The 26,039-nt window shown below is 61.1% G+C and overlaps 1 protein-coding gene and 1 long non-coding RNA gene across 5 annotated transcripts in view; one reads left to right on the top strand and one right to left on the bottom strand.

Annotated features, from left to right (window-relative positions):
• RTN4RL1 (reticulon 4 receptor like 1) overlaps nt 1–26,039 on the bottom strand; it is a 31,546-nt gene that overhangs the window by 4,250 nt on the left and 1,257 nt on the right. The window contains exon 1 of one of the 4 annotated variants that reach the window (XM_080562840.1): nt 24,647–25,248. The exons of 1 other annotated variant lie outside the window; for it this stretch is intronic. In XM_080562840.1, the coding sequence (XP_080418966.1) occupies nt 24,647–24,659 (13 nt within the window). In that variant the 5' untranslated portion in view covers nt 24,660–25,248. Of the gene's footprint in view, nt 1–4; nt 926–1,553; nt 1,976–24,646; nt 25,249–26,039 lie in introns of those variants that run through there. 2 more of the 4 variants (XM_080562838.1, XM_080562839.1) reach the window with 2 other exon arrangements.
• On the top strand, nt 4,177–20,409 carry LOC308180738. Its single transcript, XR_013941171.1, has 2 exons — nt 4,177–5,276; nt 5,504–20,409. It is a non-coding gene; the product is annotated as an uncharacterized lncRNA (long non-coding RNA).

The raw sequence follows: 26,039 nt of genomic DNA, 5'->3' as shown, positions 1-26,039 counted from the left end.
TTACCGGCAGGAGGAGGAGCCGGGCAGGGATCGCATAGCATCCCAAATTTCACGTCTAGGCGGTGATGACAGGCGGCTGTTAGTGATGCATGGCGATGGACCAAAGTGGCCAGGGTGTAAAACGCCGTTGAAAAGGAGCGTGGAGCTTCTCAGCGCCCGACGGCTCCGGAGGAGAAGGTCAGGGGAAGCTGAGCCCATCTCTTTCATTATCCGGTGATCCTGAGTTAATGGCTGAAGTTCCTCTGGAAAAGGAGCCGACTCCTGCTGTCGGTGGTGGCAGTGGGATGGTCGTTTCGGGTGTGCTGCTGGCTCTGCTCTTCCCAAGAGTATGATGGTGGGGAGAAAAGGCAGGGGTTTCTTTCTGCCTACACACTGCGTCTCGGGGATAAAGAGAATGTAGAAACAGGAAAAGGAAGGATGCTTAGAAAAAGTCATCATTAGGTGAGCAAAGAAAGGAAAGAGGAAACCTCCTTGGTGGATGTGCTCAGGGCACGTGGTCTCATCAAGGATGAGCCTCTCCCAGCCCATAAAATCTGCTGATTGTCTCCTGCCATGAGAAGCTGCTCCGAGATGGCCGGGTTTTGGTCAAAGTTTAGATTTGGGGACGAGACCCCTAGAACCAAAGAGCTGAGCTGGCCCCAGGAGGGCAATGGCCAAGGTGGCTGGGGGTACCTCGGTCTCTGTAGCCACCGTCAATGGGACCATCCCCATGGGGACGATGCCCCTGTCCTCTTTGTGCTTTGCTCCCCCAGAGTCCAATCCCGGCCGACTCACCACGCTCGCTATTGCTGGTGCAAACCTCCTGACTGCATCTTGTAAAGGTTGCGAGGCAAGTGGAGGGGCACCGGCAGGCGCGTCGGCGCTCACCGGGGAGGGAGAGCTTCAAAAGCGGCACGGAAAAATCCTGCAGAAACCTGCCAGCCAAGTGAATAGAAGCAAAGCCCTGCTGACACGGATAAAACCAGCACGGGTGTGTTTATCTCCTAGCGCTCTCCCACTGCCACGCGCTGTGTCACCCGGCTCGCGGTGTCCTTCTGCATCCTCCTGCTCCTGGCTGAGGCTTTAGTGATGGGAATGAATTCATCGAGCTGTCCAAACCATTTCCCATGCAGCATCTCTCTAATTGGGCATTAATTAGGCATTAGTTAATGAATGCTTGAAATAATTTATCTTTGGATGTGTCCAGTTTGCAGTCTTACTTTTAACAGCATTATACTCATTATTAGATTAACATCATTATAAATGTTCTCCATTACCTGCTTGTTTCCATTGTCTTAGCCTTATTACTGAGAGTGAAAATCACTCCTCCCGAATGCATTATTGATGAGTAAGGACTTTCTATATGCAGCGCGGGATTAATTGTTATACAGCGTAATGCATTTAGCGTGAAGCCTCAATTTGTGCAAGAGCTGAAACGGCCAGAAGAATGCAGACGCCCGGAGACAGCGCGCTCGTCCAGACGCAGCAAACCTCCCCGTGCCGCCCAGCCCTGCCCACCTTCCTCCCCACACCGGTGCCAGCGCAGGAGGAGAGGAGAAAGGCTGGGTTGGTACCTGGGATCACGGGGGCAGCTTCCAGTGGCTGCAGCACATCCCTCATCACCACGGGGATGCTGGCCGCGGCTCGGCGCCGCGTACAGCCTGTCCCCACCGCACCGCAGGGCTGTACCTGTGCCGGGCGTTTTCTTGCATTGTAAGTGTTTTAATGCTTTGCCGTGTCTCACAGGGCTGTAGCGGTTTATTTAGAGACGCAATGCTGTGTATTTTCATTAGGAGTCCTCAGCTAGGACCTAGGAGAAGAAGGGATGCTCCGGCCCCAGCGGGGTCACCGGCGCGCATGGAGCCCCCGAGGCGCAGCCCTCGCCCGCTGGCTTTGTTCGCTGCTTTTCTCAGCACCGTGGTCTCGCCTCTCCACCCTGGCAAGTTATGTGGGTCACGGCCCGCCTGGTTCTCCGGCAGGATCTGGTCTCTGGGATGGAGCAGGTTGCTTCTCTCTCAAATCTCTCCTAAAACGCCATCTGCTTGGGGAGCCCTATCTTAGCTCCTGTCTACATGCGACTTGTCCGACTGCTCGCTGTGTCCATTACCAGTTCTGCTCAGGCTGTTAGATTTATAAGCTCTTTAGAGCAAAGCCCTCGTCTTCTGGCTGCTGATTTATGGATCTTTACTGCCATAAAACACTATGTATAGCTGCTACATAATATAAATAATAATACTTAACCAGAGCAAGCTACAAGTGGGGACAAAGCATCTGGCTTCTGCTCGCAGTCTGTGTTATCAAAAAGGCAGGAGCCTGCTCATCACTCACACTCTTCTGAGGCCAAATTCGCACCTGGTGCAACACTGCCCTTAGCTATCAACCAGCTACAGAGAGAGATCTTCCTGCCCCATTCACACCCCGTACCTATCAAAGGAGCCTTTCTAAATCAGCCCCGAGTGAACTCAGGCACACAGACACAGCCGCGACCCCACGGGAAAATACGCTTTGAAACTTGGGAATGAACTTGGAATGGGATGTTCACGCCACGACAGAGAGAAACTGTTGTTTTAGGGAGGAAAAGGAGCCTCGAATGGTCACAATTTCATATGCCAGCTGAAGGACGATGAAAGGCAAGGCCTGAGCAGAGACAGCCACTGGGTGCAAGCCAAGAGCTCAACTTCAGATCTGGGACGGTTTGACAAAGCAGTGTCAGACCCGTGGTTAGGAGCTGCCTTTTTTTTTTTTTTTCCCTCTCTCCCCCTGCTCCCGTTGCGGCACAGAGGCTAAAATAAACAAGCCTGCCCTGACTGTCACGAAGGCCAAATTCCCCAGTGAGCAGCAGTTTGCTTTCAGCTTCTGTGCAAAGCCTTCTTGGTGCTCGCCTCGCGCCCCACACCGCTGGGGCATCCTCGGAGCCCCCGCTCCCTGCAGCACCAGCCGCCGGACACGGCACGAGAGCTGCCTCTCGAGCTGCAACCACCCATCCACCTTCATCACTTTTTTTTATTTTATTTTTTTTCCAAACGGTGTCATAAATAACTGACAGATCCCAGCTGTTTGGAGTTATGGTTTCTGATGGAGTGACAGCTGCTCCCAATCCCCCAGTCATCACCCCGGCAGTTCTGGAACATTTCAGCAACATAAAAATCATTGGAGATAATTTCGGTTTTGCATAATTTGGTTAGGCAAGCTGTGATTTAATGGCAATTATGACCTCCGAGGCAGAAGATGAGCTTGGAGGCTACTGGCTTCACACGACTTTAGCTGGGGGTGCGGCGTCAGGGATATTCCAGCGAGAAGGCACGGCGAGAAGAAACCCTCCCGCAGCAGCTGGAAACTGCGTCCTTGTGCTGGCGAGTGGAGAGGCTGTTCCCAGGGGAAGACTCATGCAAGAAAATTTGGAGGGAATATTGCTAGGGAAAGCTTCGGGAAGGGGCTGCTGCCAGAAGATGCTTTCGGAGGCATCTTTTAAAGCAAAACCAGGGAAAGGCTTTAGTCTGGGGATGCTGCAGCCCTTACACACTCGCTGTAACACCAGTACTTACTGGGCTAGTGGGTGCAAACCTCTGTTAGCCACCCCGACCCCCACTGACAGGGTTCCTCTCGTCCTGTGCTGTGTTCCCTCCCATCCCTGGTGCTTTTTGGCCACCTCGGAGCCCAGTGGTTTTCATTTCTCCAGCAGTGGCCGAGCACAGCAAAGCCTTCATCAGCCTGGCTGCGTTGGGTGGGCGGTGGAGGATGGAGAAGCGTGCTCAGGAGCAATGAGAACATCACGGTGCTTCTGGCCAGGGGGTTCAGGAGGAGAAAGGTGTTGCCTAAGAGCAGAAGCGTTGTCTGGAGCTGAGGAGGTCCAGCTATCGCCACCTCCATCACTGCTGTCAGCCAGCCTGGAGTGTGCTGCGAGCCGAAGCTCAGGGCAGAGCTGGGGGCAGAGGCACCCGAAAATCAAGTCCTTTAGGACGTCGCAGATTTGTTGTACATTTGCTGACCCGGTATCTGGAGCTATTCCCCTTCCTCCACCAAAGTCAAGGCCAAGGTCACCTGGAAGTTTCTGGATCATGGTCATTAACTCCTATTGCAGTTTGAAACCAGACCATAAATTTCATAGTGTAATAATGTAAAAATCAATAACTCTGTTTGAAACAATAGCTTTGTCTTCCATTTCAGCCGGGGCTGATCCCTCCCTGCGGACCGCGTCCCTCTGAATCACGCAGACAAAGAGAGGGACGAGGGTGGCGGGGCGGCTGCTCGCCCGCCAGGTGTGCGGCCCCTGGGCTGCTGCAGATTCAATTAGTTCATTTATCCCTCTCTCGCAGTTAAACCCGAGGATGATTTAAAAGGGAAAAAAAAAAAAAAAAGAAGCTGGTTGCTGAGAAGGGAGCCTTTTATGCTCAGTCTCTTTGACATCCTGTCCGACGCGGCGTCCCTTAGGCTTTCTGTGCCTGCAGAAGAGCTGTACCAGCCAGGGATGCTTGAGCTCGCGCTGCTCTGCTCCCCCTGCCATCCACCATGGGCAGCGGAGCCAAACCAAGGCTCCCGGCAGGGGCTGCAGGAGCTCAAAAAAAAAAAACCAAATGTCCGCTCTTTTCCAGCTCCCGCTTTCCGGGCGAGGGAGGTCTGGCTTCGTTTGCTTTCTTATTTTCTGTTGTTTGCTGTAGCACCAACTCGAAATATACATCGAGAGGCAGGATTGTCTTTCACGTGTTGGTGGATGTGTGATCCTCAAAAACAAATTAGCACCGATTCACTTCTATATAGAGTGCAGCCATCAGGGAATCGCTCCTGAATTCACAGCGAAGGAAAGCAATAATGCTTCCAGCACGCTAATCCTCTCCGAGAGCAGCCCCTGAACTCTCTCCCAGTGCTGGAGGCACCGCTGGAAATTACAATTGCAGTGAAAAATAATAAATAAATACAGAAATTGGCAGGGTTTGTGCAGGTCCAGAGGATTTGTACCCTAATATGGAAGTCCCTGTTTAATTAGCACTCCTCTTGGCGGCTGCATCTCCGCCCCGCTCTGCTCGGGCTGAAGGAAAGGGGGAAGAGCAGAAGCCAGCGGTGGGAGCGGCTGTGGGATTGGAAGCTCGGATCTAAAAACTTGTTTAATTTAAATGCTCACTTCAGGACGGATCTGTGCAGAAGCAGAGGGAATGTAGAGCGTGTTTTCCCCGTGTAATCCGCCCTACTTAACCCCACTTTGCCGTGCTGCTCCCGCTGCAGCAATGCCCCCCGAGCACCGGGAGTGGATTCGGTTCGAGGCTCGGGTGCTACCACCGACCTGGTGTCTCGGCACGGAGGTAAAACCACCACGTTTGTGGGAGGGAGGGTGATTGAAATCCTACTGCTGGAGATCTTTTTGTGCTCCCGTGCCTTGTCCCATCGGGTACGAAGGTCCTGCTTGGATCTTCCCGCTGATGCATGGGAGGGAAGCGGCATCCTTGGGTTTGTGGATGGGTGACAGAGCCGCTGGGTCCTGCTGTGCTTGGAGATGTCACTACAAACCATGATACTTCTGCTCCTCCAGGCCTGAACAGCACAGAGGATGCCACGAGCATCCTGCAGGTACGGCTCCTGCAGGATCTTCGGCCCTGGTGCTGCCACCCCGACACCCTGCAGGATCGGGCCACGGCGGCAGCGCCGGCAGCCAAGAGCCAGGACGGGAATTGGCAGAGGCCAGGGAGCTCTTCAGGTCCTTGAGAAGGGACTGATAATTCCAATTGCCCCCAAGGAGAGAGAAATAGAAGAGGATGACTTAAGCTTAGTGGATTGTCTGAGGCTCTCAGGGGATCATCAGATGCTTCCACTCCCTTTTTGTCCTGAGGTGACAAGTTTCTTTCCCATTCACAGAAATGCAAAATAGTTCATTCACAGGCATAATAAGGACGGTATCCTTTGTAAAACAGCGGCTACCAAGATCTCTGAGGTGCTTTACAGTGAAACAATTGCAGATGAAATGACAAAAACCACCCAAGATTAGCACGAGCCAGCTCAGTATCAAACGCCGAACAAACTAATGCGTGGAGAAAGCAGATTCACCCGCTCCTTCCCCTTGCCAGCAGCTGGCTAGGACCCGCGAAGGCTTTCCTTAGGACTGGAAACGCAGCCAGAAGAGAGCAAACATGAGATCTAGGAGCAAAGCGACAGCTGCCCCGCTTCCAGGCCCTCTCTCTGCTGCCCACTGCCTGCTCCCCATCCCCGGCAGCGGGGCCTTGGGGATGTGCTGGATTTTCTGCAGGGCAGAGCCTCACCTGGATGTCACCAAATGGAGGCACAAAGAGGAGAACAGCCCTTCTGCGGGGTTTTTATGCTGGCATAGCTAATAGGGCGAGCTTCGTCCCTACAAACGCGTGATCCCGACCTCAGCCGCGTCCTGTGCCACCGAGCTCCGCGAGCCAATTACGCACCGCATCGCGGCCACTGCCTTTCATCCCTTTTCAGTCTTTTCTGCATTTCACATTTACTGCGTGTCCTTGCGTTTTGTGGAGAAGAGGGCAAATTGGAGCCCGCGATGCGCCTTCTTCCCCATTCAGCAGCACATAATCCTGCCTGCAGCAGGGGGGAAGGAGACTGGCAGGCGGGCATCAAAGCGGCCAGCTCTGTCACATTTTCTTCCCACAAAAATAAAGCCATTGCGTCATTTGGAGCTGGCCAGCCTCAGGTCTCTCTCTCCCAACCCCTAAAGGGGCGCAACAGCTCCATTCCTGGGCCTTTGGTCCCCCCCACCTCGGGGCGAGGTGCGTGACACCGAAGCCGTCCCCAGGGGAGGTGCGTGGCGGCGCGGGCTGTACGAGACCCCTCCTGCTTCGCGCTCAACTTTTTACCAGCACACAGAAAGCTCGCGAAAAGCAGAGCGATAAAAGCACGGCGGTGTGAATAGCCCCACTGCGCCTCTGCCCAGCATCCGGGCCGGATCCCGGCCTCGCCGCTCCCCCAGCACACGTCACCCCGGGAGCAGGCTCGTTGGAGGTGCTGAGCACTCCCAGCACCACGTGAACGCCCGCTATTGCTGCATTAAAAGCTTCATAAAAATAACTTGTTAACGGGATGCGTCGCCATCGCCGGCGGCTGGTGAGATCGCTGCCGATCTCTGCTCCTTGAACGCAGCAAGGCCGAGCAATTACGGGGTGGGGGCTGCAAGGTCTCGGCGGTCTAATTTCTATTAATTAGAGCCCGCGTGCCATCCTGTCACCGCGGGGAGGAGGGACTGGGGTGACAGTCGGTCCTTGTAGCAGCTGGGAGAGAAACCGCAGCCGCTGAAGGCTGCTGAGAGGTGGCGCATGCTTTGGGGCTGGGTCAGGGAACCGAACGGGGTGGGCGATTTGGGGGCTTTGAAACCAAAGTCCCCTAACGTGCACCGGGGAGCGCTGGCTCTGGTGATTTTGTACCGCCTTAGGACCAAATGGAAAAGCCAAGCTGATGGCTCAGTGTCCCCTGAGCCTGGCGGGGCTCCCGGTGGATGCAGACCAGGACCCTGCTGGCCAGGCAGCGGCGGCTGCTGTGGCTCGGGGGCCCCGCACGCCCCGCACGTGACTTCAGCCCCTTCCCTTCGAGCTAATCAGAGCCTGTTCCTCGGTAAGCCATTACAAATCCCGTTACGATCCCTTCTTTGCTAGGTAATAACGGTTACTGCGAGACATATGGAGAGCTGGGAGCGGCGCAAAGCCATCCGCGGCGGCACGCGTCCGCGCTAGCAATAGGGCATCGTGTGCAAGTCGGGCGTCGGAGCCTCTGCAATCCGTTTCCCCAAAGAGCAGGTGGATGTATCGGGGATGTAATGAAAAAAACCCGCAGCTGCAGCCCAAGAAGGAAGCGGCGGGGAGCGGTGAACATGTGCGTTGGCACGCGTGCACCGTGGTGCCGGTGATACCGGAGCCTCTCCAGGAGCAGCTGTGCCTGCTGGAGACGGGCAGGCTGAGGCAGACAGCCTAAAGCTCGCATTAGGAAGACCGCTGGGGAGAAATATCTCCGTCTGGAGACAAGGGGGCACGGCCGGGCGGTGAGAGCGTGCACCGTGTCTGTGCCGGGGAAGCGGCTGGGGCTGGGTGGGGGTGCTGTGGGTGCAGGGATGCCCGGTTTTCGGAGGTGCTGAGTCAGCAGAAGTGGCAGCGGTGGGGATGCAGGGTGGCCTCGTGTGCTGCTTCGTGTCTGCTTGCAGCGTAATGAAAGGGACATTTCCCTTCCGACAGCTTCCGGAAGCAATCCTGCTCCCCATGAGATGAGCAAACATCCCTTCCTCCCCCTCCCAGTTTGCCAGCATCCTCCTGGGACTGGGCAGGGGGGGAGGCTCAGCCTTCGGGAAATCAGCACTGCTCACTGATGCTCAGCCGCAGCTTTCCTAAAATACACAGCCCTGCCCCCAAGGAGCCTCGCTGCGCTCCCAGGGCTGTCGGGGAGGGCTCAAGGGCTGCAGCCACGCCAGTGCCACCGTCACACCTGGCTGAGGGCTGGCGGTGCTGAGCCTTTCCCAGCGCCACGGGGAGGAATCTGAGGCAGCAAGCGGCACGCCGGGATGCAGCAAGCCTTTTACCCTCAGCTTCCTCCCGTCGTGTTGCTTAAATACACATTTCGCAAAGTTAAAACAAATTGCAAGCAGCAGAAATAGTTTTGTGCTCTTCAAAAAAAAAAAAAGAATAAAAAAAGAAACAGGAAAAAAAAAGGAAAGAAAGGGAAGATCTTGGCACGAGGATAAAGGAAGGCGACTGAGATGCTCATTAAAACTGAGGGGCTCCAATTCCCCGTCCAAGTGGCCACATCTTCTCCAGAGGCTCCCGGAAGCTTTGAAATGCCTTGTCAGGCACAGCCTTTCATCCTACCTGATTCCAGCTAAATTCATGGACCCAGACATTTTCGCTGGAAACGGGAAAGAGGGAGCACCTCCATTCTGACTCCTCACTTCCCATCTGATCGCTGTTGATACAATTTATTCCTGTGACAGCATCTGCTGCTTTCATGCTCTTTTGTTCTGAAGTACAACTCGTCTTTGTTAGTCCCATTTTCGGGCCTTTCATCAGTCGAGGCACAACATAAAAGGCGTTTAAACACCCCTGCTCAGAAGGCAGGCAGGGGGAGCGGGGACCGACAGGTCCCCCTGCCCGGCCCTGCCACGCTGCCCCCACCTCCCGCTGAAATATTCGCAATATTTCACAGCAATGCTATGAAATTCAAGTTTTCCAGGTGCAGCGTTGCGTAGAGCCCTTGGTCTGCATCTCCACCACGAGCTGCTCCCCAAAAACCCTCCCTGTGTGAGCATGGAGAGAGTGGCATTCCCCTGCAAGCAGCACCAGGGGCTGCAGGGTTTGGCCCTGTGATGCTCCCAGCTTGGTACTTGGCTGAGCGCCCTCCTGGCCTGCCCACCCCCCTGCTCCTGCTTCGATTCCCCTGCGATATTTTCCCCTCTGCTAAGTGCTGAGCTCCCGTTCGCCTCGTCCCAGTGAATTTACAAAGAAATTGCTGCAAAATTTTCTCGTGCTGTCGCTCTCCCGGCGAGGGCGCGGAGCAGCCGCTTCTCTGCCAGGTGCCGTGCGGATTGCTGCCGCACGAGATGCCTCTGCCAGCTGCCCAGCACCTCTCCTCCTTCCTTCCATCCCTCCCTTCCTGCACACCTTGCGTGCTCACCAACCTCATCCCCCAGCTCCCAGGAAAGCGATGTCAGCCGCTTTTTTCGGCTTTTATCGGGGTAACCTTTTGGGTTTCATTTAGCGCCTTGCTCTTCCCAGTGAACCTCCTCGTTGCGAGCTCTTTGCAAATTGCGACTTTTAACTCGTCGCTGGTGAGCAAACGTGGAGAACAAACGTGCAGGATGGGGTCCCTCTGCTCCCCAACACATCCCGACTGAAACGAAGGCACAGGGCAACGATGGGTAGCACTGGCTGCAACAAGCACCAAACCCATCGTCGCCCCTATGGCCCTGATGCTGCTCCGAGGTCTCTCCAAGAGCTGAAAACGCTGAATTCCTGCTCTAGGATAAAAAACACCGTGCTCCCGCAGACCCTTCGGAGGGAGCAGAACAGCCAGGCAGGATCCGGGCATCGCCCGAGCGCCCGGGCACAAATCAGCGCATCGCGAGGTGGGGAGAAGGCGAGCGATCCCGACGGCTATCCGAGCGCGCTGCCTGCCTGCTCCTGATTAAATTATGGTGCTCAAGTTCACCATCTGAGCCTCGCGCAGCACGGACCGCAACCGGCAGAGAGGCGGATTACAGCCCCGTAATTCAATCACGGGGCACAGCCGATGTCGCAGGCGGCAAGAAGAGCTGTCGCTATCAATACCGAGCCCTCGGCAGCCTGCCCTGTCGGCTCCTGCCCGGCGATGAACGGAGACAGCTTCATGGGGACTGGGTTTCCTAAAACACCGCCGAACGGCCGTGTGGCTCCGTTAAGGCGTCGGGATGGGATGAAGTTGGTGTTTGCGTGAGGGTTTGGGGCTGGTGCGGCTGTGGTGCCGTGGGGAGCGGGGCAGGGGGGCAGCGAAAACCTGTAGGGATGGGTGGGAAGGGAAGGGGAAGGGGAATTGGAAGGGGAAGGGGAACGGGAAGGGGAAGGGGAAGGGGAAGGGGAAGGGGAAGGGGTGATGCTCCTGGCCCTTGCGCTTTGCTGCTGGAGCGAGAGAGGGAGCAGGCGCCCCATTGTCTCCCAGCCCAGTTTTCCCAGCACAAAGAGAAAATGGACCAGGAAGCTACAATTTAAGAAGAACCCAAGCTGGTTTTACATAAGTCCGAGAAGCAAGGAAGAAGGAGATGGAGTGCCGCTTCCCAACTGACACTGTGAACCAGCGAGCGTGACTAAAACTTGGGGAGGGTTTGCATAATGGGGACGCACTTTTCTGCTCTGCCAAGGTGTTCAGGTACCATGGTGATGCGCGCAGCATAAAAACTTTGACAGACACTCAGGGAGATAAGTGTGGAGGGACACAATCAACTGAGAAAGAAGAGAGACGAGAAATGGGAAGGCACTTGCTGTGCGTGAAAGCATTTACAAGGTCAACAATTAAGCGTGCGCCGCTGCGAGGTTTGGGCTGGGGAAGCGAGGGTGGCCCAGGAGCTGCTGGGGATGCCAGCGGGGATGGGAGCAAGCGTGAGGCTTCAGCTCCAGCCCCGTGGGCTGGGTTAGGTCCCGAGCCCAGCACCAGATCCAGCAGCAGCAGCTCAGGGCAGTGTGGCTGTGCTGGTTTCTGACTCCCCGGCAGTAAATTTGGTGGTGCCAAAGAACAGCGTGCGGAAACGCCGCGATGCAATAAAGTCACCAAGCTTTCACCCAGAGCTGGGCTTTGCAGTGTGGCCTCTTCGGGCAGCCTCACATCTGGAGGCCTTTGCTGCCCGACTGGGGGCTCTTACGGAGCAGCCTTGCGAGGAGCTGGCTGGCCGGGGCTCGCCGCTTTGCCCTTCTCCATCCCTCGCCCCACTGCCGCTGCTCCGAGGGGCCGGGGCTCCTCGCAGACCCGCAGGCGCCCGGGGGCTTCGGCTCCTTCTTGCGGTTCCAGCCTTGAACCCGCCCGACTCGGCGAGTCCTGCTGCGGGTTTCTGAGAAAGAAAGAGATGCTGATTCCTTGAGAAACGAGGAGGCGAAATCCAATTGTGCACTATAGCGCATCTGCGGCTGCCATTAACCTGTCTGTGTACTTCTGCGGCTGTCCATTTCTCTCCGCTGACAGCCGGGACTGCCCCGAGCGCGCTCTGCCCGGACCGTAAAGGGATTTGTTTCTCCGCGCTGCAGTGGCACAGCGCAGAGCTGACAAACTGTGCCGCAGGCGCTTCCCCGGTGCTCTGCCCTGCTTCCGAAGCGGAGCGCGAGCTCATCGCCCGCCCGGCCAGCCGGATAGCCACGGCGTGGCTCAGCGCAGCAGGACGAAGCTCCCACCGCCCCGCTGCCTTCTGGCCCCAAAGCATCCCCAAAACCCAAAACACGAGGCCAGAAAAGAAAATGCTATCAGGGTTTGGGGGCGTCGTGGAGGCAGACACCCAAAGGAGAGGCTGGCTCCTTGGTAGGAGGCTCATGGTGCTGTGTCCATCAGCGGGGCAGAGGCAAGAGCTGATGGAGAGCAGAGCCGGCAACTCATTTTGGGGCTTGGAGAGCTCGCCCGAAGGCAGCACTTGCTGTGGACAGCACGAGAGGGCTGGGGCTGAGGGATCTGCCCCGGTTCTGGGGAGGCAGCATCACAGGGAGGCAGCAGCCGGAGCATCCCCGAGCACACAGAGCATCCCTGTGCTCCCTCCTGGCTCCCCCAGGGGATTAAAAGGAGCTGATGCGACGGGGCAAGGGAGGAAGAGAGAGGGAAGGTGGGGAGCGGGGGGACGCGCAGCCGGTCGCATCGTCTCCCTGCATTCCAGCTTCATTTGCGGATTTATTAAATCGAGAGCCAATTTCAACATCATTTCTTTCAAGCAGCTCCACCTCGCAGGTGTGTGGAATTTATTTGAGATAAAGAAAACCATTACAGAGAGACAGCAATCTTCAAAGACCACCTCAGAGACCTCAGAGAAATAAAAACACTAGCCCGTGCAAATGCGCAATTAAGTTTCAAAATACTTGTGCTCCATGAAAAGCTCCGTCCCTGCAGAGAACAGGCCTTTAAGGCAATTTTCCCAAACCCTATTCAGCATTCACTCAAAAACGCCTTTTAAAAACAACGTGTGATTTTCCCTCTCTGCCTCGTTCCTCCTCCCCCTCGGCTCGCGCTCAGCCAGGTACGAGCGAGGCGGCCCCGCTCTGCGACGCGGTCGCTCTCCGTTTGGAGATGATGGAGAGCACTTGCAGGGCAGCACTGGACCCTGGCAGGGCTCAATTTGGGGCCGGGCTGCTCCATTTGGGAATTATCCGCACCCGAACTGGGGCTGGCAACCCGGGTATTTGGTATTTTGGGGGAGAAAGGTGCTGTGCCTGGGGACTGCTCGCCTCCCGGTCCCAGCTGTTGGAGCCTCGCATCCCTTATTCCCGGGTCACTCTCTGCTGGGTGGTTAATTAAAAATGCGTAATTAACCTGTGGAACGCACCGCCACGAGGTATCAGCGAGGCCAGGAGCTTAGCGGGATTCGGGGGAGGATTATATGTTTAAATGGATAATGAGAGCATCTGCCGCGACGTTAGTGGGGATAAGGCAGATTTAGGGCTCGCAGCCTGCTGTGCTGGGGTGCCGGCCCCAAGCTCCAACGGCTGAGGGTGCAGGAGGGGACCCACGGAGCCAACTCGAGGGGAAAAGCCTCTGGTCCCCCCTGAACGTGACAAAGGGACGAATGTGCCCGTGCATGCCCGCTTTCTGGAAGGCAAGGAGATTTCGGGTGCATTTCCCCATGGAGGACGGGTCCGTGCTTTTGTCTTTTGTGAGGGCTGGATGCGGTGGCGATGCCCACCGTGCCATCAGCCCTCCCTTGAACCCGGGGGCCGGTTGTGTCCCTAGAGCTGTCCCCGATTTTGGAGGACACCCCGTAACCTCCCTGAGTGCTCCCAGCTGCTCCTTGAGATCCAAGAGAGAGCGTCCAGCACATGCAGCACTGTCTTGCAAGCAGAGCCCTGCTTGTGCACACGAAGAGCTTCATCACCCCAAGGTTGTGGCACGCGAGCACAGACCAAGAACGGGATCAAGCCTTGGCAGAGCTGCTGGTGCGGCGTTTGCCCAGCTCTAGGCTGCGCTGCCCATGCACGGGGCTGTTGCTGGAGGTCTCCACTGCTGAAATACGGACTCGCATCCACCCGATTTGGGCTGGGACGCTGGATCTGCTCCCCTTGGGTGTTACACTCACGGTAACTGGATGTGGTGTGCTCCTGTTCGCCCTCTGGGCACCACAGGCACCCTCCCTCCTCGCCCCGCTCTGTAACATGTGGCACAGACCGAGCTGCCTCCAAGAGCGCCTTTAAGCCCTCGCAGACAAGCCAGCGACTGCAGAACAAGCTCAGTGCTGATGGCGGAGTTATTAAATCCCCGTCCGCAATCCCCTCCGGATCCCAACCGCTGCTCTTTTGCACGGCGTTAGCATTAACCAAGGCTTGTGCAGCGCGTGGCACCTCGGGGTGCAGGAGCACCCACGTCTGGGATGCCCAAGGGACATCCTCAGCCCTGCACCCAGCAGGACGGGGCACTGCCAGCTCCAGCTTTGCACCGGCCAGGAGCAAGGATGCTCCCGCTGCCGCTTCGCTGCGTTTTGGATGGCACCGCATCCACAGGACGACTCGAGGCATTTCGGGTGCTCGTCCCCCTCCCCAAGGGCTCGCGCTGCCCCCCGGGACGAGGCGGCCGCAGCGCGGCGTGCTCAGCCTGCCGAGCGCGGCGGGGCTGCGGGGCCGGGGTTAATCTCGTTGTCACACCTTCCCTCCTCTCGCTAACTCGGCGCGCTTTGACCCGCTGTGAAATTGTGGCCAACAGCACTGAATATTTTAAGAGCAGCAATGCAGTCATGGCCGCGCGCGGCGGAGCAGCAAAGCAGGCCGGGAGCTGGGCTGGGCCCCCCGCCTCCCCCCTTCCACCGCCAACCCATTAGCACAGTTCAGGGAAACCTAAAAAATTCAAAAGACACTGAAATATGCAGCATTTTTGCTCTCTCTGGAAAATGACGCGCTTCGCTTCCCAGATGCTCCGGAGCAGGCGGCTGTAAATAAGCGGCTTTATGGCACGGGGGGTGTTGCCGGTGGGGCTGGGGGAGAAGATTTATGTCCCGTTCCCCATCCTGCCCCTATGCTGCCAACGGGATCCTGCCACCGGAGCACCAACAGACCTGTGCCCACCGGTCCCCTTCTCATCAGCATGTTACGGAGGTGCTGGTGGCATTAAGGGACTTTGCCACCTGCTGTCGTGGCTCCGCTGGCTGCTTTCTGTCCCCTCTCCCCCCCGGGACATCCCCGGTGTCCCCTTGTTGTCTCCATCCTCCCCGTGCAGCCAGCGGGGGCGTGGGCGCTGCAGGACCTGGTGCAAACGCCTGGCCTCAGCACTTCTGGTATCTGGGGCGCCACAGAGCAGCAGCGGCGAGGAATTAAAAAATAATAATAACAAGATGTATTTGCATAAACCTCCGGAAAGAGGAGCTGGAGCCAGCCCTGCCCTGACGAAGGGAGACCACAGGTAGCATAGGGGGCGAAGGGAGGAAGAGGAGGAAGAGGAGACCTCGGCGTGCTGTTGGGACCCTGTGCCAAGGGAGAGCGGGCGCACGGCCTCCAGCCCCATGGAGGAGTGACATTGGGACACTTTTGCATTCCGGTCTTAAGAGGGCAGATTAATCGCCATGTGCTGGATCTGTCACACGCGGGGATATATATTCTTCTCGGAATTTACAAGTAGTTCTGTCTGAGAAATAAACAACCTCAGATAAAAATTACATTGTCACCGTGCAGGTGTGATGGATGTCATGGACAAGCCCTCGGTGTGTCGGCGCAGGGAGCTGCCGGCCCCAGGACGGCCGGGAGATGCTGATGGGGCCCAGGGGACTTGGCAGGGAGCACGTCATCGCCCAAAATCACATCAGCCCTGGCTGCTGCGTGGTGCCAAGGGAGCCAGTCCTTGGCACCGAGCCCGTATCCACCTCATCCTGGTCCCAAAGGCCAGGGGAAGGTGTCACAGCCACCCAAGCCGCTCCCAAGAGGGGAAGATGCCCAAACCCTGGGGAAAAGTGATGCTGGTGATGGGCGGCCACGAGGAGCACCCAGAGACCAGCACCGGAAAGGGTGCCCCCTCTTTCTGGGCTCCGTTTTGAGCCCCAGCTCCTCGCCATCATGTCCCTGGAGCCCCCTGGCATGGCCGCGCGCGGCACAGAGCGGGGCAGGCGTCCCCAGCAGCCCCGGGACCTGGTCACAGGGAGGATGAATGCGATTTACACCGGGCCCCTTTCTGATTTCGCCTCTCCTTCACCTTTATCTGCTTCCCGCGGCTGCCTTTGCTTTGGCGAGGCTTGTCGCGGTATCACCGAGCGCATCTCCTGCCTGGGTCACCGCCGCTCCCTGCGCAGGGCTGAACGTTCACTTCTTTGTAGCTTAAATCGAAAGTTGTTTAAATCTGAAAGCGGCAGCAAAGCCACCAGCAGGGATCCTCAGCCATCGCAGCCCGAGGAGCCAGGACCCAAAACTGGCTGGGGACAGCAGGGTCCCCGCGTGGCCACCGCCTCGTCCAGGCTGGGAGCCGCTGCCGCGACTGCCTGCGGTCTGGTAATAAACACGGAGCAGCTGGTGGAGCCTCTGCCGAGCCGGTTCTCGGGATTTATCCACATTGCTCTGCCTTATCAGCCATGCTTTTCACAAGCACTTAAATTCAGGAGGAAAAGGAAAAAGTGAAATCAGATAGAAATGCAGGTCTGTTTGCTGTTTTCTCCAATGAAATGGTTCTGGGTAAACAGCAGACGCCTTTGATGAAATCCCAGCAGGCTTAAACAATAAAGCTGGTTACAAACTCAATCTGGCGCAGATATCAGATCTGAAATTGTTTCAAAAAACATGTCAACATTTTCTAATGCTGCTGCAAAACTTCCTCGGCACCTTGCCACAAGCCCACAACTGTGACGCAGGGTCCGTGCCACCGGCCTGTCCCCAGCCCCTGTCGTCCCCCCCCTAGGTTCCTCTGCTCCCCTTCGCCTGCCCTGGGAGCCCCGGCGGGGAGGAGATGCTGAGCATCACCTCGGAGAGATGATGAGGTCCCCAGGGGAGCGGGGAGCACCTGCCAGCCTGTTTTCCACCTCTGGCCGCTTTGAAATCCAATCAGGGTCCCCAAGCCAGGCGTCTCTGGGGACGATGCTCCTCGTCCAGGAGGACGAGCCTGGCGAGCTGGGCTCCTCGCCGCAGCACCCCGGCTCCATCACCAAGCACGGTTGCCTTTTCCACGGGAAAAACAAACAAAAAACCAATTTGCACAGTGAAGGGGAGGGCAGACAAATGCTCCTCGCGGGGGCTTTGCCTCCAGCGAGGCACGTTTGCGCCCCTGCGGGACCGGAGCCCCAGCTGGAGCAGGTGTGGGCTGTGCCAGGCAGCCCAAGCCCCCGCCCCGCACGTTAATAATCCGAACAGGTCCCCGCTCCGCCGCGCACGGCCGGGCTTCGAAACCACTTAAGGATTCAGCGGGGGAGCGCAGAGCCGTGAGCGTGGCGGGGAGCAGGAGAGGAGCGAAGGGACGAAGGATGGAGCCGCGCCGTGGCGCAGATTTGGGGGTGCCCAGCCAGGGACGCGCGGTGCACGGCCGGGAACTGCCGCTCCTTCTCCCCGCGGCTCCAGATTTGTGGCCCAGGAGCAAGGGGAGCATGGTCCTGGGTGTAAATCACACACTGCGCCTGCCCCCGGCAGCAGCTCGGCAGGAGCCCGTTAGCAAATGTCCCTCAATTGGCTTTGGCACCAGAGCGGCAGCGGGTGCGTGAGCGGAGAGCGCAGAGGGACGAGGCACATCGGTCACTGCTGGGGTCCCTGGGGGTGTCAGGGGACATGGGGCACTGGGGGATCCAGGTGAGGGGTATGGGGCTGCGGAGGTGGGTCTGTGCCCGTCCCAAAGGGCTGCTTCCCCTCCTCTGAGGTTTCAGGGCTCAGGGGATGGACAGGAGCACGGGGGTGAGCCTGGAGCAACCCAAAGGGTGGCGTTGGGCAGCTGAGCGGGACGTCTCTAGGACAGGATGGGATGGGATGGGATGGTTTGGGATGGGCAGAGCATTGCTGCCTGGGGGCACGCACCCACGGGGCAGGCAGCAGTGAGGGTGAGGATGATGAAGAGGAGGCAGCACGCCCGCTCACCCCACCGACACCACAGCACTTCAGCACCATTTAGGAAGCCGGTGCCAGCTCTGGGGGTGCTCGCAGTCCCCCCAGCTCCGTGCCCCCATCCCCAAGGAGCTGCTCCCTGTGTGCTGGCACAGCCGCCAGCTTCCAGCACCAACCCCAGCCCCGTCCTGCACCCCCAAAGAAGCCCCCATCCCACGGCCAATGCCCAGCACCACTCATGCCACGCAGGGCAGGAGGGCGAGGGATGGGCAGCGGAGCCTTCCTCGCTCCGGGGAGCCCGAGAGGACAAACGGGAGAGGAAAAGCAGGGCAAGAGGAGGGCGAGCTGGGGCGGGGGGCGCAGGGGGGGCGAGCCCCGGCTCCGGTGCAGCGTGGGCGGAGGAGGTGGAGGCCTGACCCCTCCGCCGAGGTTGCCTTCGCCATCGATCCCTGCTGCACTCAGGCTCATTACGGCCGGGGAGCTGCTGCGAGCGGCTGGCGGAGGAGACAGACGAGAGGGGGGGGGGGGGGGGGAGAGCGCTCTCCGTGGCTCCCTGGATCGTATTAAATATTTACTTTGTTTTGTTTTGTTTTTTTCCCAGCTATATTGATCAGAGATGGGGAAGGGGGGTGCGCTCAGATGCTGGGAGGGGAAGAGCAGAGGCAATGGCTGGGCTGCTAGACGGGGACGGACCCTGCGGGCGCGCCGCACCCACGGGTGCCATTCCCCATCGCCACCCAAAGCACCCCCAAGCACCCCCAGCTTGGTTCGAGGCCACCACCAGCACCAGGAGGGGCTGCAGTGGGGCAGCTCCCCCCCCCCCCAGCACACCCCAGCCCCATCCCAAGGAGGGGATGCTCGGCTCCATGGGGGTGCCCCCCTTGGACCGGGCCCCCCGCAACCAGGCCGGGTCCAGCGGCCGTGCAGCCAGCGCTGTTTCTATTTCGAGAGGAGCTCTGCTGGAAAAGGAACAAAAGCGGAGGGGAAGCTATAAATAGCCTCCTCCTTCACACCAGCTCGCCTCCTCCGCCCCGCGCCCGCAGCAGCCTTCGGGGCCGCAGCTCCGGGATGGCACCGGGGGGGTCCCCGCAGCCCCCGGCCCCCGCATGCCGGGAGGCGCAACGCGCCCGGCCTCGTGCAAACATCCCCTGGATAAAAAAAAGAGAGAGAGAGAGAAAAAAAAAAGGAATCCCGAGGGAATAAAGCGTCGGGGAAGATGTGCCGCCGAAGCAGAATCGGCTCGAACCTGGCTTTGCCCAAGTTGCCCGGCTCAGCACCGCTCCCCGCCCGGGCTCTGCACCCACGGCCACCCTGCGGGGCCGCATCCAGGCTCCTCTCGCCCCAGCCCTCCCGCGCCCTGGATGCTGCAGCTGGGAGCAGGGGAAAGCGGAGCCGGCTCGGGCAGACCTACTTTCAAGGCTTTAATCCTTTTTGCTTAAAGGATCTTTCTTTTTTTTTTTTTTTTCCCCTTTCTTTCTTTCTTTTTTTTTTTTTCCTCTCCCCGCTCGGCAAAGATGCGGTCTGATCAGAGGAGAGACGCAGGGAGCTGACAAGCTGCGGAGTACGGAGAAAAAGGAGAAAGAAATACATATTTATTACCCTCAATTATTAAAAAATAGATAGCAGCAGATCTTAGGCCCTGGCAGAGGCACTGCGGAGTCATTTGTGCGAGGACTATTTTGTTTTTTAAATTCCATTGAAATTATAATACGCCGGGCTTGTTAGCAAAAACACCCCGGCGCATCCCCGCCGAGGGGGAAGCGCCCCGGCCCCTCTCCCGGCTCCAGGCAGAGGGGCTGCGCGGGGCCGTATCCAGCACCCTGCTGGCTGCTGGATTTGGAAGCAGGGCGGCTCCGGGGGCAGGAGCCAGCAGAGAGGAGCTGGTGGCAGCGGCTGGGCCAGGTGTGGGGATGCTGATGGCATTTGCCTCCCTCTGGCTTTGCACCGAGGGTCACAGCGGGATCTGTCCCCGTGCCAGCGCATCCCCCAGCCGTGCCATGGATTTGCAGCTGGCTGCACGAAGGTCTCGCGGATGAGAGCTCATCTGGGCCACGGTGGGCTCCCTGCAGAGCCAAAAAGCACCGGGGATGGGATGGGAAAAGGGGTTTGCACCCCTCGGCCAGTGCCAGCCAGCGGGAAGCAGCTTGGGGGAGCGAAGCAGTGGGGGGCAGCCCCGGTGCAAAGGCAGCTGGAAATAAAAGCGGCTCCCAAGTGCGGCACGGGGCTGGCGGAGCCGCGCTGGCACCTCCCCTCCGCTTGCAGGGCTGCCTCCGTACGGAGTGCTGACAGCTCAGCAGCCAAACTCGCTCCTGCCTCTCCTCCCTGGTAAACAACCGCGGCAGAGAGCGGGATCCGGCCACCCATGGGTGTTCCCTGCCAGCCTCCCCGTGCACAGCAGCAGTGCCGGGAGCTGGGTGCACGGGGAGCATCCTCGACGTCCTCCGGCTCTGCGCCCACCCCGTGGCACCACCGGGATGGGAGCGACTCGAGCCCGTTGTGCCCTGGGCTCTCCGGGGCCAAAATCCACCACCATCCCATGCAGCCAGCCACGAGCAGAGGAGGAACACAAGCTGCTTTTGGCCCTTGGAGGCTCTGGGATGGCCACAGCCCTAGTGGGATGCATCACAAAACGCCGCTCACCAAAGCCAGGCTGGCTCCGAAACGCTCTGCCGCTGCGGGGAGGGAAGCAGCAGCCGGGCACGTGTGCTATTAAAAAGGAAAAGGAGCTTTCTGCACCAAATGGAGCTTTTTCGGCTTAAGAACCCCACAATCCTAATCTGAGCAAAGAAGATTCCCCCCCTGTATCTGCCTGGCCTGCATCTGCCCCCGGCAGCGCCGCCGCAGGCGCCGGATCGGCGCACGGCACGTGCCAAAGCCCTCGGCTCCGGAAGAGAAAGGGCGGCTGCTCGGGAGGGCAGAGCGATGCCGGGCGCGGGCGTTCCTCCGTCAGCGCCGAGCCTCCATCATTTGTCATCAGCAAAAATAATATTCCTAAAAGTGTCCCCTCTGATTGCAGGGCGGCAGGCGCAGGGCTGCGGGTTTCCATGGAGATGCCGTTAAGCGGGGATGGTACGGGGGATAGTCGCCGCCTGAATTTGGGAAATCGGACCCGGCGTCGGCAGCAGGAGCGGGGACGGCACCAGGGGTGCTGCTGGCGGAGGGACGTCCCCTCTGTCCCCTCCCTTGGGCTCCTCGGGCTGCGTCCCCCAAAGCAGCAGGGGAGGAGCAGCCGTCCTCCGAGGATGCTCCGGCGTCCCAGCGGTGCCCCCATCCCTCGCGCCCGCAGCTCTCCCCCACCGCCCCCCAACTTGTTGCCTCTGCTCCTAAATTAGATGCCAGCCTCCTCGGGTGGGGGCCAGGGGAGGCGCTGGGGTGGCACCTCGTGTGTCCCACCTCGCCACCGCGCCGGGACGGAAAGCGATCGTGACAATCGCTCCGCTGCCGGCGCCTCGCCAGCCCGCTGCCGCCTGCTGCTCCGCCAAAGCACTTTTAAAGACATAATCTGCAGTTAATAACCACAGTTTGCACCGAGCGCCGCTAAGCCCCGCGATCGCGCTTCGCAAACAAAGCCCGCGTTTTGGGCTGCGTGGCGGCGGCTCCTCGAGCCTCCTTCGGGCAGACAGGGGGCGCGGGAGCCGGCGGCATCACCCGTGGGTGCTCCGAGCACGGGGACGCGCGGTGGTGGCCTCGTGGCTCTGTTTAGTTCTTGGGGTTTGCTCCTGGAGGACGCCTGGCTGCAGCGATGCCCTGGCCACATCCAGCCACCGCGTGCCCAGGTCCCTGCGCTTCCCTGCCTGGTTTTCACCTCCAGATGGGGCTTTGCCTCGTGCTGCCAGAACCCGTGAGCAGCAGCCCCGTTCCCTGCCCGGCCCCGGGGTGACCACGTCCTGCTCCCGTCCCCACCCCGCAAACCGCGGGGCCACAGCCCCGAGCGCACCGCGGGGTCATGCCGCCAGCTCCAGCTCCCGCCAGGTGCCTTGGGGAGAGGCGGGTGTGAAATCACACCCCAAAATGCCTATTTTTACATCGCCTCGCCAGGTTCGCTGCTGTTTCTAGGGCAGCACTTTCGAGGCCACCTGGAGCGTTACCCGCGGCCTCGGGCACCCCGGGAGCGGGCGTGGGGACGCAGGGACGTGGCAGATGGGGCCACGGGGACCCTGCGGGGCTCCATCAGAACAGGTCGCCGAGCACCCCGGGCTCTTTTGCCACCCAGGCAGGTCTCGAGCAGCCACGAGCATCGCAGCAGTGCCCGGCTTCGCCCTCCCGAGCCCCCCTGGCCCCCCCCATCCTCACCGCAGGGACAGGCAGGGCCGCGTCCTGAGCGCTTCCCCCGGCCGCCCCCCGCTCCGCCGGGCACAGAGAGCTTGTGGCTTCCTCCCAGCTCTTTATGAAATTAAACTTTTATGAGCAGAAAGGTTTCTGGGCTCTCAGCTCCTCGGCGCAGGAACCGCAGCCCAGCCTGCGCCGTGCCCGGCCCCGCAGGGCGGCTGCTCCTGGGCAAAGCCTCCCTGTGCCTGGGGGTGGGGAGGGGGAAAAAAATATCTCCTTCGCCCCCGCTCCTCGCCAGGGTCTCAGGGGTGGGAGCTGCTGCAGGAAGGCACCGCACAGCCCTGCCCCGTGCCCCCCCAGCCCCTTCCCTCCCACCCAGGGGAGGTTTTTCCGCCGTGGAGCAGCAGCAGCCCAGCAGGACGGGAGCTGAAGGGCCCCAGCCCCGGGGCTGAGACGCGGCTGTCCGTGACCTTGGTGTCATCCTTGGCCTGGAAATCTCCTTCTCCTGCATCTCCCACGGGGCGCTCCTGGCCGTTGCCACCCCTGGCAGGACGCTGGGGCGCAGCTCCGTCCCCGCCGCCACCCTGGCTCGCGCTGGTGCTGCATCCCACGCTCCCACCCCCAGACACCCGCGAGGTCCCGGTGCCAAAACTCACCCCAAAGCCCACTGGCGGCGATGCCGGGGCGGTGTTTTGCACTGTGCCATGCCCAGCACCTCCAGGACGGAGCTCACGTGGGGCAGGAAGCCCAAAATACCCCCGGGTGTCGCAGCCCTGCCCTGGCCGTGCTCCATCAGCGCCTCTGCAAAGCGCACACGGGCACCGGGGCAGCTCGGTGCACACCAGGGCATCCTGCTGGGCCACACCGGAGGGTCCCCGAGCGTCCCCAAAAGGCAGGAGGTGGCAGAGGGGGTGTCACCCCATGAGCAGACACACAGACCTGCTTCCCCCAGGGATGTCACCCGCACAGGGCTCCCGCAGCCCCCAGCTGTGCCACGTCCCCAACCCCTAAGACAAACCCCGGTCCCCAGGAGCAGGATGAGGGTGGCAGGGGCAGCGCCACCTGCTCAGACACCACAAAACCAGACACCTCCGAGCCCCAGCGAGGGGTCTGGCCCCGGCCCCGTGCCCAAATCCCCCACGTGCCCACGCTCCCGAGCAGCTGCCGTCCCCCTGTCCCCATGGCGTCCCCTTCCTTGGCGTGAATGGGGGGGCCCGGGACCCCCACCCAGAGCCCACCAGCCATAGCGGGCAGGGAAGGGAGAGCCTCTCGGCGGGATGGAGGCCTTCCTCTAACTGCCTGTTGAATTATTCAGGACTGGCATTAACTTATAAATGAGTGTGTTTGACTGATTTTGTGGTTGATGTACAGATAAATTCTAATGAAAGACAGCTACAAGATTTTAAATTATTAATTAGACTGCCACTTAACAAAGCCTATTTGGCACTCTATTTCCTTGCTTAACAAGACAAAAACTTTAAGAATAGGGTTTGGATCAGCCCAGAGGCTCTTCATTTGCATTTTGTTTTTCTAGCTCCAGAAATGAAAGCCGTAGATCTTGACCTTAACAGGCTACCCCTGGTGGGATGAAACCTTCCAGCAGCCCCGCCGCCAGCCTGCGCAGGGCTCGGCTCCACCTCGGGCTCCTGCTCCGCGGCCCCAAAACCACAGCTGCTGCTTCGCCTCCCCCCCCCGGTGCTCCGAGCGGGATGCTCGGGGCGGGGGGGGCTCGGGGGGGCTCTCCTCGCCCGCCCCGCTTGGGTTTAGGAGCCGAACAAAGCCAGAGCCGGAGAGGAGAGCCTTCGAGCGCGAGGCCCCGCAGCCGCAAGGTGACATTACCCCAGCAGGGAAAGGGCTCCCCGGGGGGGGGCAGCGAGGGCTGAGCCCCTCCTGGGGTCGGTGCCTTTGGGTACCGGGGGGGGGGGGGCTGCGGGGAGCTCGCACCCCGTGCCACCGCGCCGGAGCCTTGCTGGATATATGGCAGTGCCACGGGGTGGGCCCGGTGCTGTGCCCTCCCCGGGGTGCAGGACGGTGACCGGGGGGTCCTGGGGGGGGGGGGGGTCCCGCCGTACGGCAGCGCTGCCCCCCCCCCCCAACCTCCCCGGGGCTGGCCCAAGCACGGCGGTGCTGGAGAAGCGGGGTCCCCCCGACCCCCCCGGAGGGTCGGCATCTCCCCGCGTATGATGTCAAAAAGCTCCCCTATGATGTCCCGAGTGGTTGCCATGGCAATGGCGTGATGTCACAAATCTCCTCGGGGGGGGGGGGCACAAGAGAACGCGCCCCAACTTCCCCGCCGAGCCCCCGGTGCCCCCACCGAGCCCGGTGTTCCCCTCCCGAGGAACGGAGCCGGGCTTACACCGGACACCGACCCCCCCGGGACACCCCCCCCTCCCCACTCAGCGCTCCGGTCCCCGCCGTGCGCCCCCCCCCTCCCCTCTTCCCCGGTGCATCCCCGCTGTCCCCGGTCCCCCCCCGCGCTCCCGGTGCCCGCCGTAGCCCGGTGCCTGCGGGACCCGCCGCGCTCCCGGTGCCAGCTGCGTGCGCCCCCCCGGTTCCCCGCGCTCCCTCCGGTGCCGCTCCCCGGGGACCCGGGGGGTGCCGGTAGCACGGCGGCAGCGGCGAGTAGCGGGGGGGGGGGGGGGGCGGGGGGGGGTTCGCCCGGCGGCGCGGCCCCAACTTCGTCGAGGAGGCAAACTTCGGGAACGGCCCCGGTGCCCCCGGTGCCCTCCCGGTGCGGCGCTCACCTTGGCGGAGCATCTTGGTGCCGGTGCGGGGCGCGGTCTCCCGGCGCGGCGGTAACGGCGGCGGCGCTCAGAGCCGCGGGCACGGCGACGGCGAGCGGCGGCGGCGGTGGCAGCAGCAGCGGCGGCGGCGGCGGCTGCACCGGGAGCGCGGAGCCGGGGCCCGGGCGAACGGCCCCCGGGGGGGCATGGCGGGGCGAGCCGAGCCGCAGCGGCCCCGGGAGCACCGGGAACACCGGGAGCACCGAGTCCCGGTGCCGGTCCACCGGGAACCCCCGGCCGCGCCTCTGCCCGCCGCGCGTCCCGCCGCCGGTTTTTAGGGGGGGAGCCGCCCCCTCGGGGCTGGGGCCGCCGCCGCCCCCCACCCCCTCGGGCCGAGCCTATAAAGGGGAGCCCGGTGCCGGTGCCGCGGTGCCTGCAGCGGCGGAGCAGGGCTGGGCAGGGCGGGGCGGGGCAGCGACGGGGCGGGCCGGGCTGGGCCGGGCCGGGCTGGGCTGGGCTGGGCGAGCCTGGCCGGGGCCCCCCCTTCCTCCTCCTCCTCCTCCGCCGCCGCCTCTCCCGCCTCCCGTGGACAGTTCGTGAAAGTGCCGCTGCTCCCGGTCCCCGCGCCGCCCCCCCGGTGCCCCCCCCCCCCCCCCCCCCCCCGAGGGCAGAGCCCTCCGTCCCATCGGGTCCCCGCTGTCACCCCCCCGCCCCGTCGCGCTCGCCGCCGGGTGTCACATCGTGTCCCCGCTGTCCCCAAAGCACCCGCCGGGGCCCCGCTGTCCCCAGCCGCCCCATCCTACCCCCCCTCCGACGGGGCCCCCCGCCCCTTAGCGTCGCCCCTCCGCCCTAACAGAGTGCCCGGTATCCCCGCGGGGTCGCTGCCACCCCACCGGGAGCTCCGCTGTCCCCGCTGCCCCCCCCCCCCCCTCCCCCCGGGTCCCCGCTGTCCCCTCCGCCCCGTCCGTGCCGCTCCACCGGGTCCTTCCCCGGTCTTTGCCCCTCCCGGAGCCCTGCCGGCCCCCCGGTCCCCCCCCCACCCCATCGGGGTCCCGATACCGCACGGGGGTCCCGCTGCCCCCGCCGTGCCCCCCGGAGGTCCCCGCTGCCCCTCGGGGCTCCCTCCAGCCCCGTAGCAGCCCCCGTTATCCCACCGGGGACGCTGCTGTCCCCGCTGCCCCTCGGGGGTCGCTGTCACCCCCCCCCCCCCCGTCCCCCTGCCACCCCCGGGACCCCCCGCCCCCTCTCATCCCACGTCTCGCAGCGGGGAGGGACCCCCAGGGCCGTCCCCACGGCCACCCCCCTCCGCGATCCCACAACGGTACCGGGAGCGGGCACCCGGTAGCCCGGGGGCTCAGCCCCAACACCCCCGGAGGAGTTGGGGTAGGGGGCGTGGGGGGGGGGGGGCACAAAC

The sequence above is a fragment of the Anser brachyrhynchus genome (assembly GCF_964034855.1).
Source record: "Anser brachyrhynchus genome assembly, chromosome: 20".
Taxonomy (NCBI): Eukaryota; Metazoa; Chordata; class Aves; order Anseriformes; family Anatidae; genus Anser; species Anser brachyrhynchus.
Note: the sequence above shows the minus strand (reverse complement) of the source record. Positions and strands in the feature narration are given on the sequence as shown.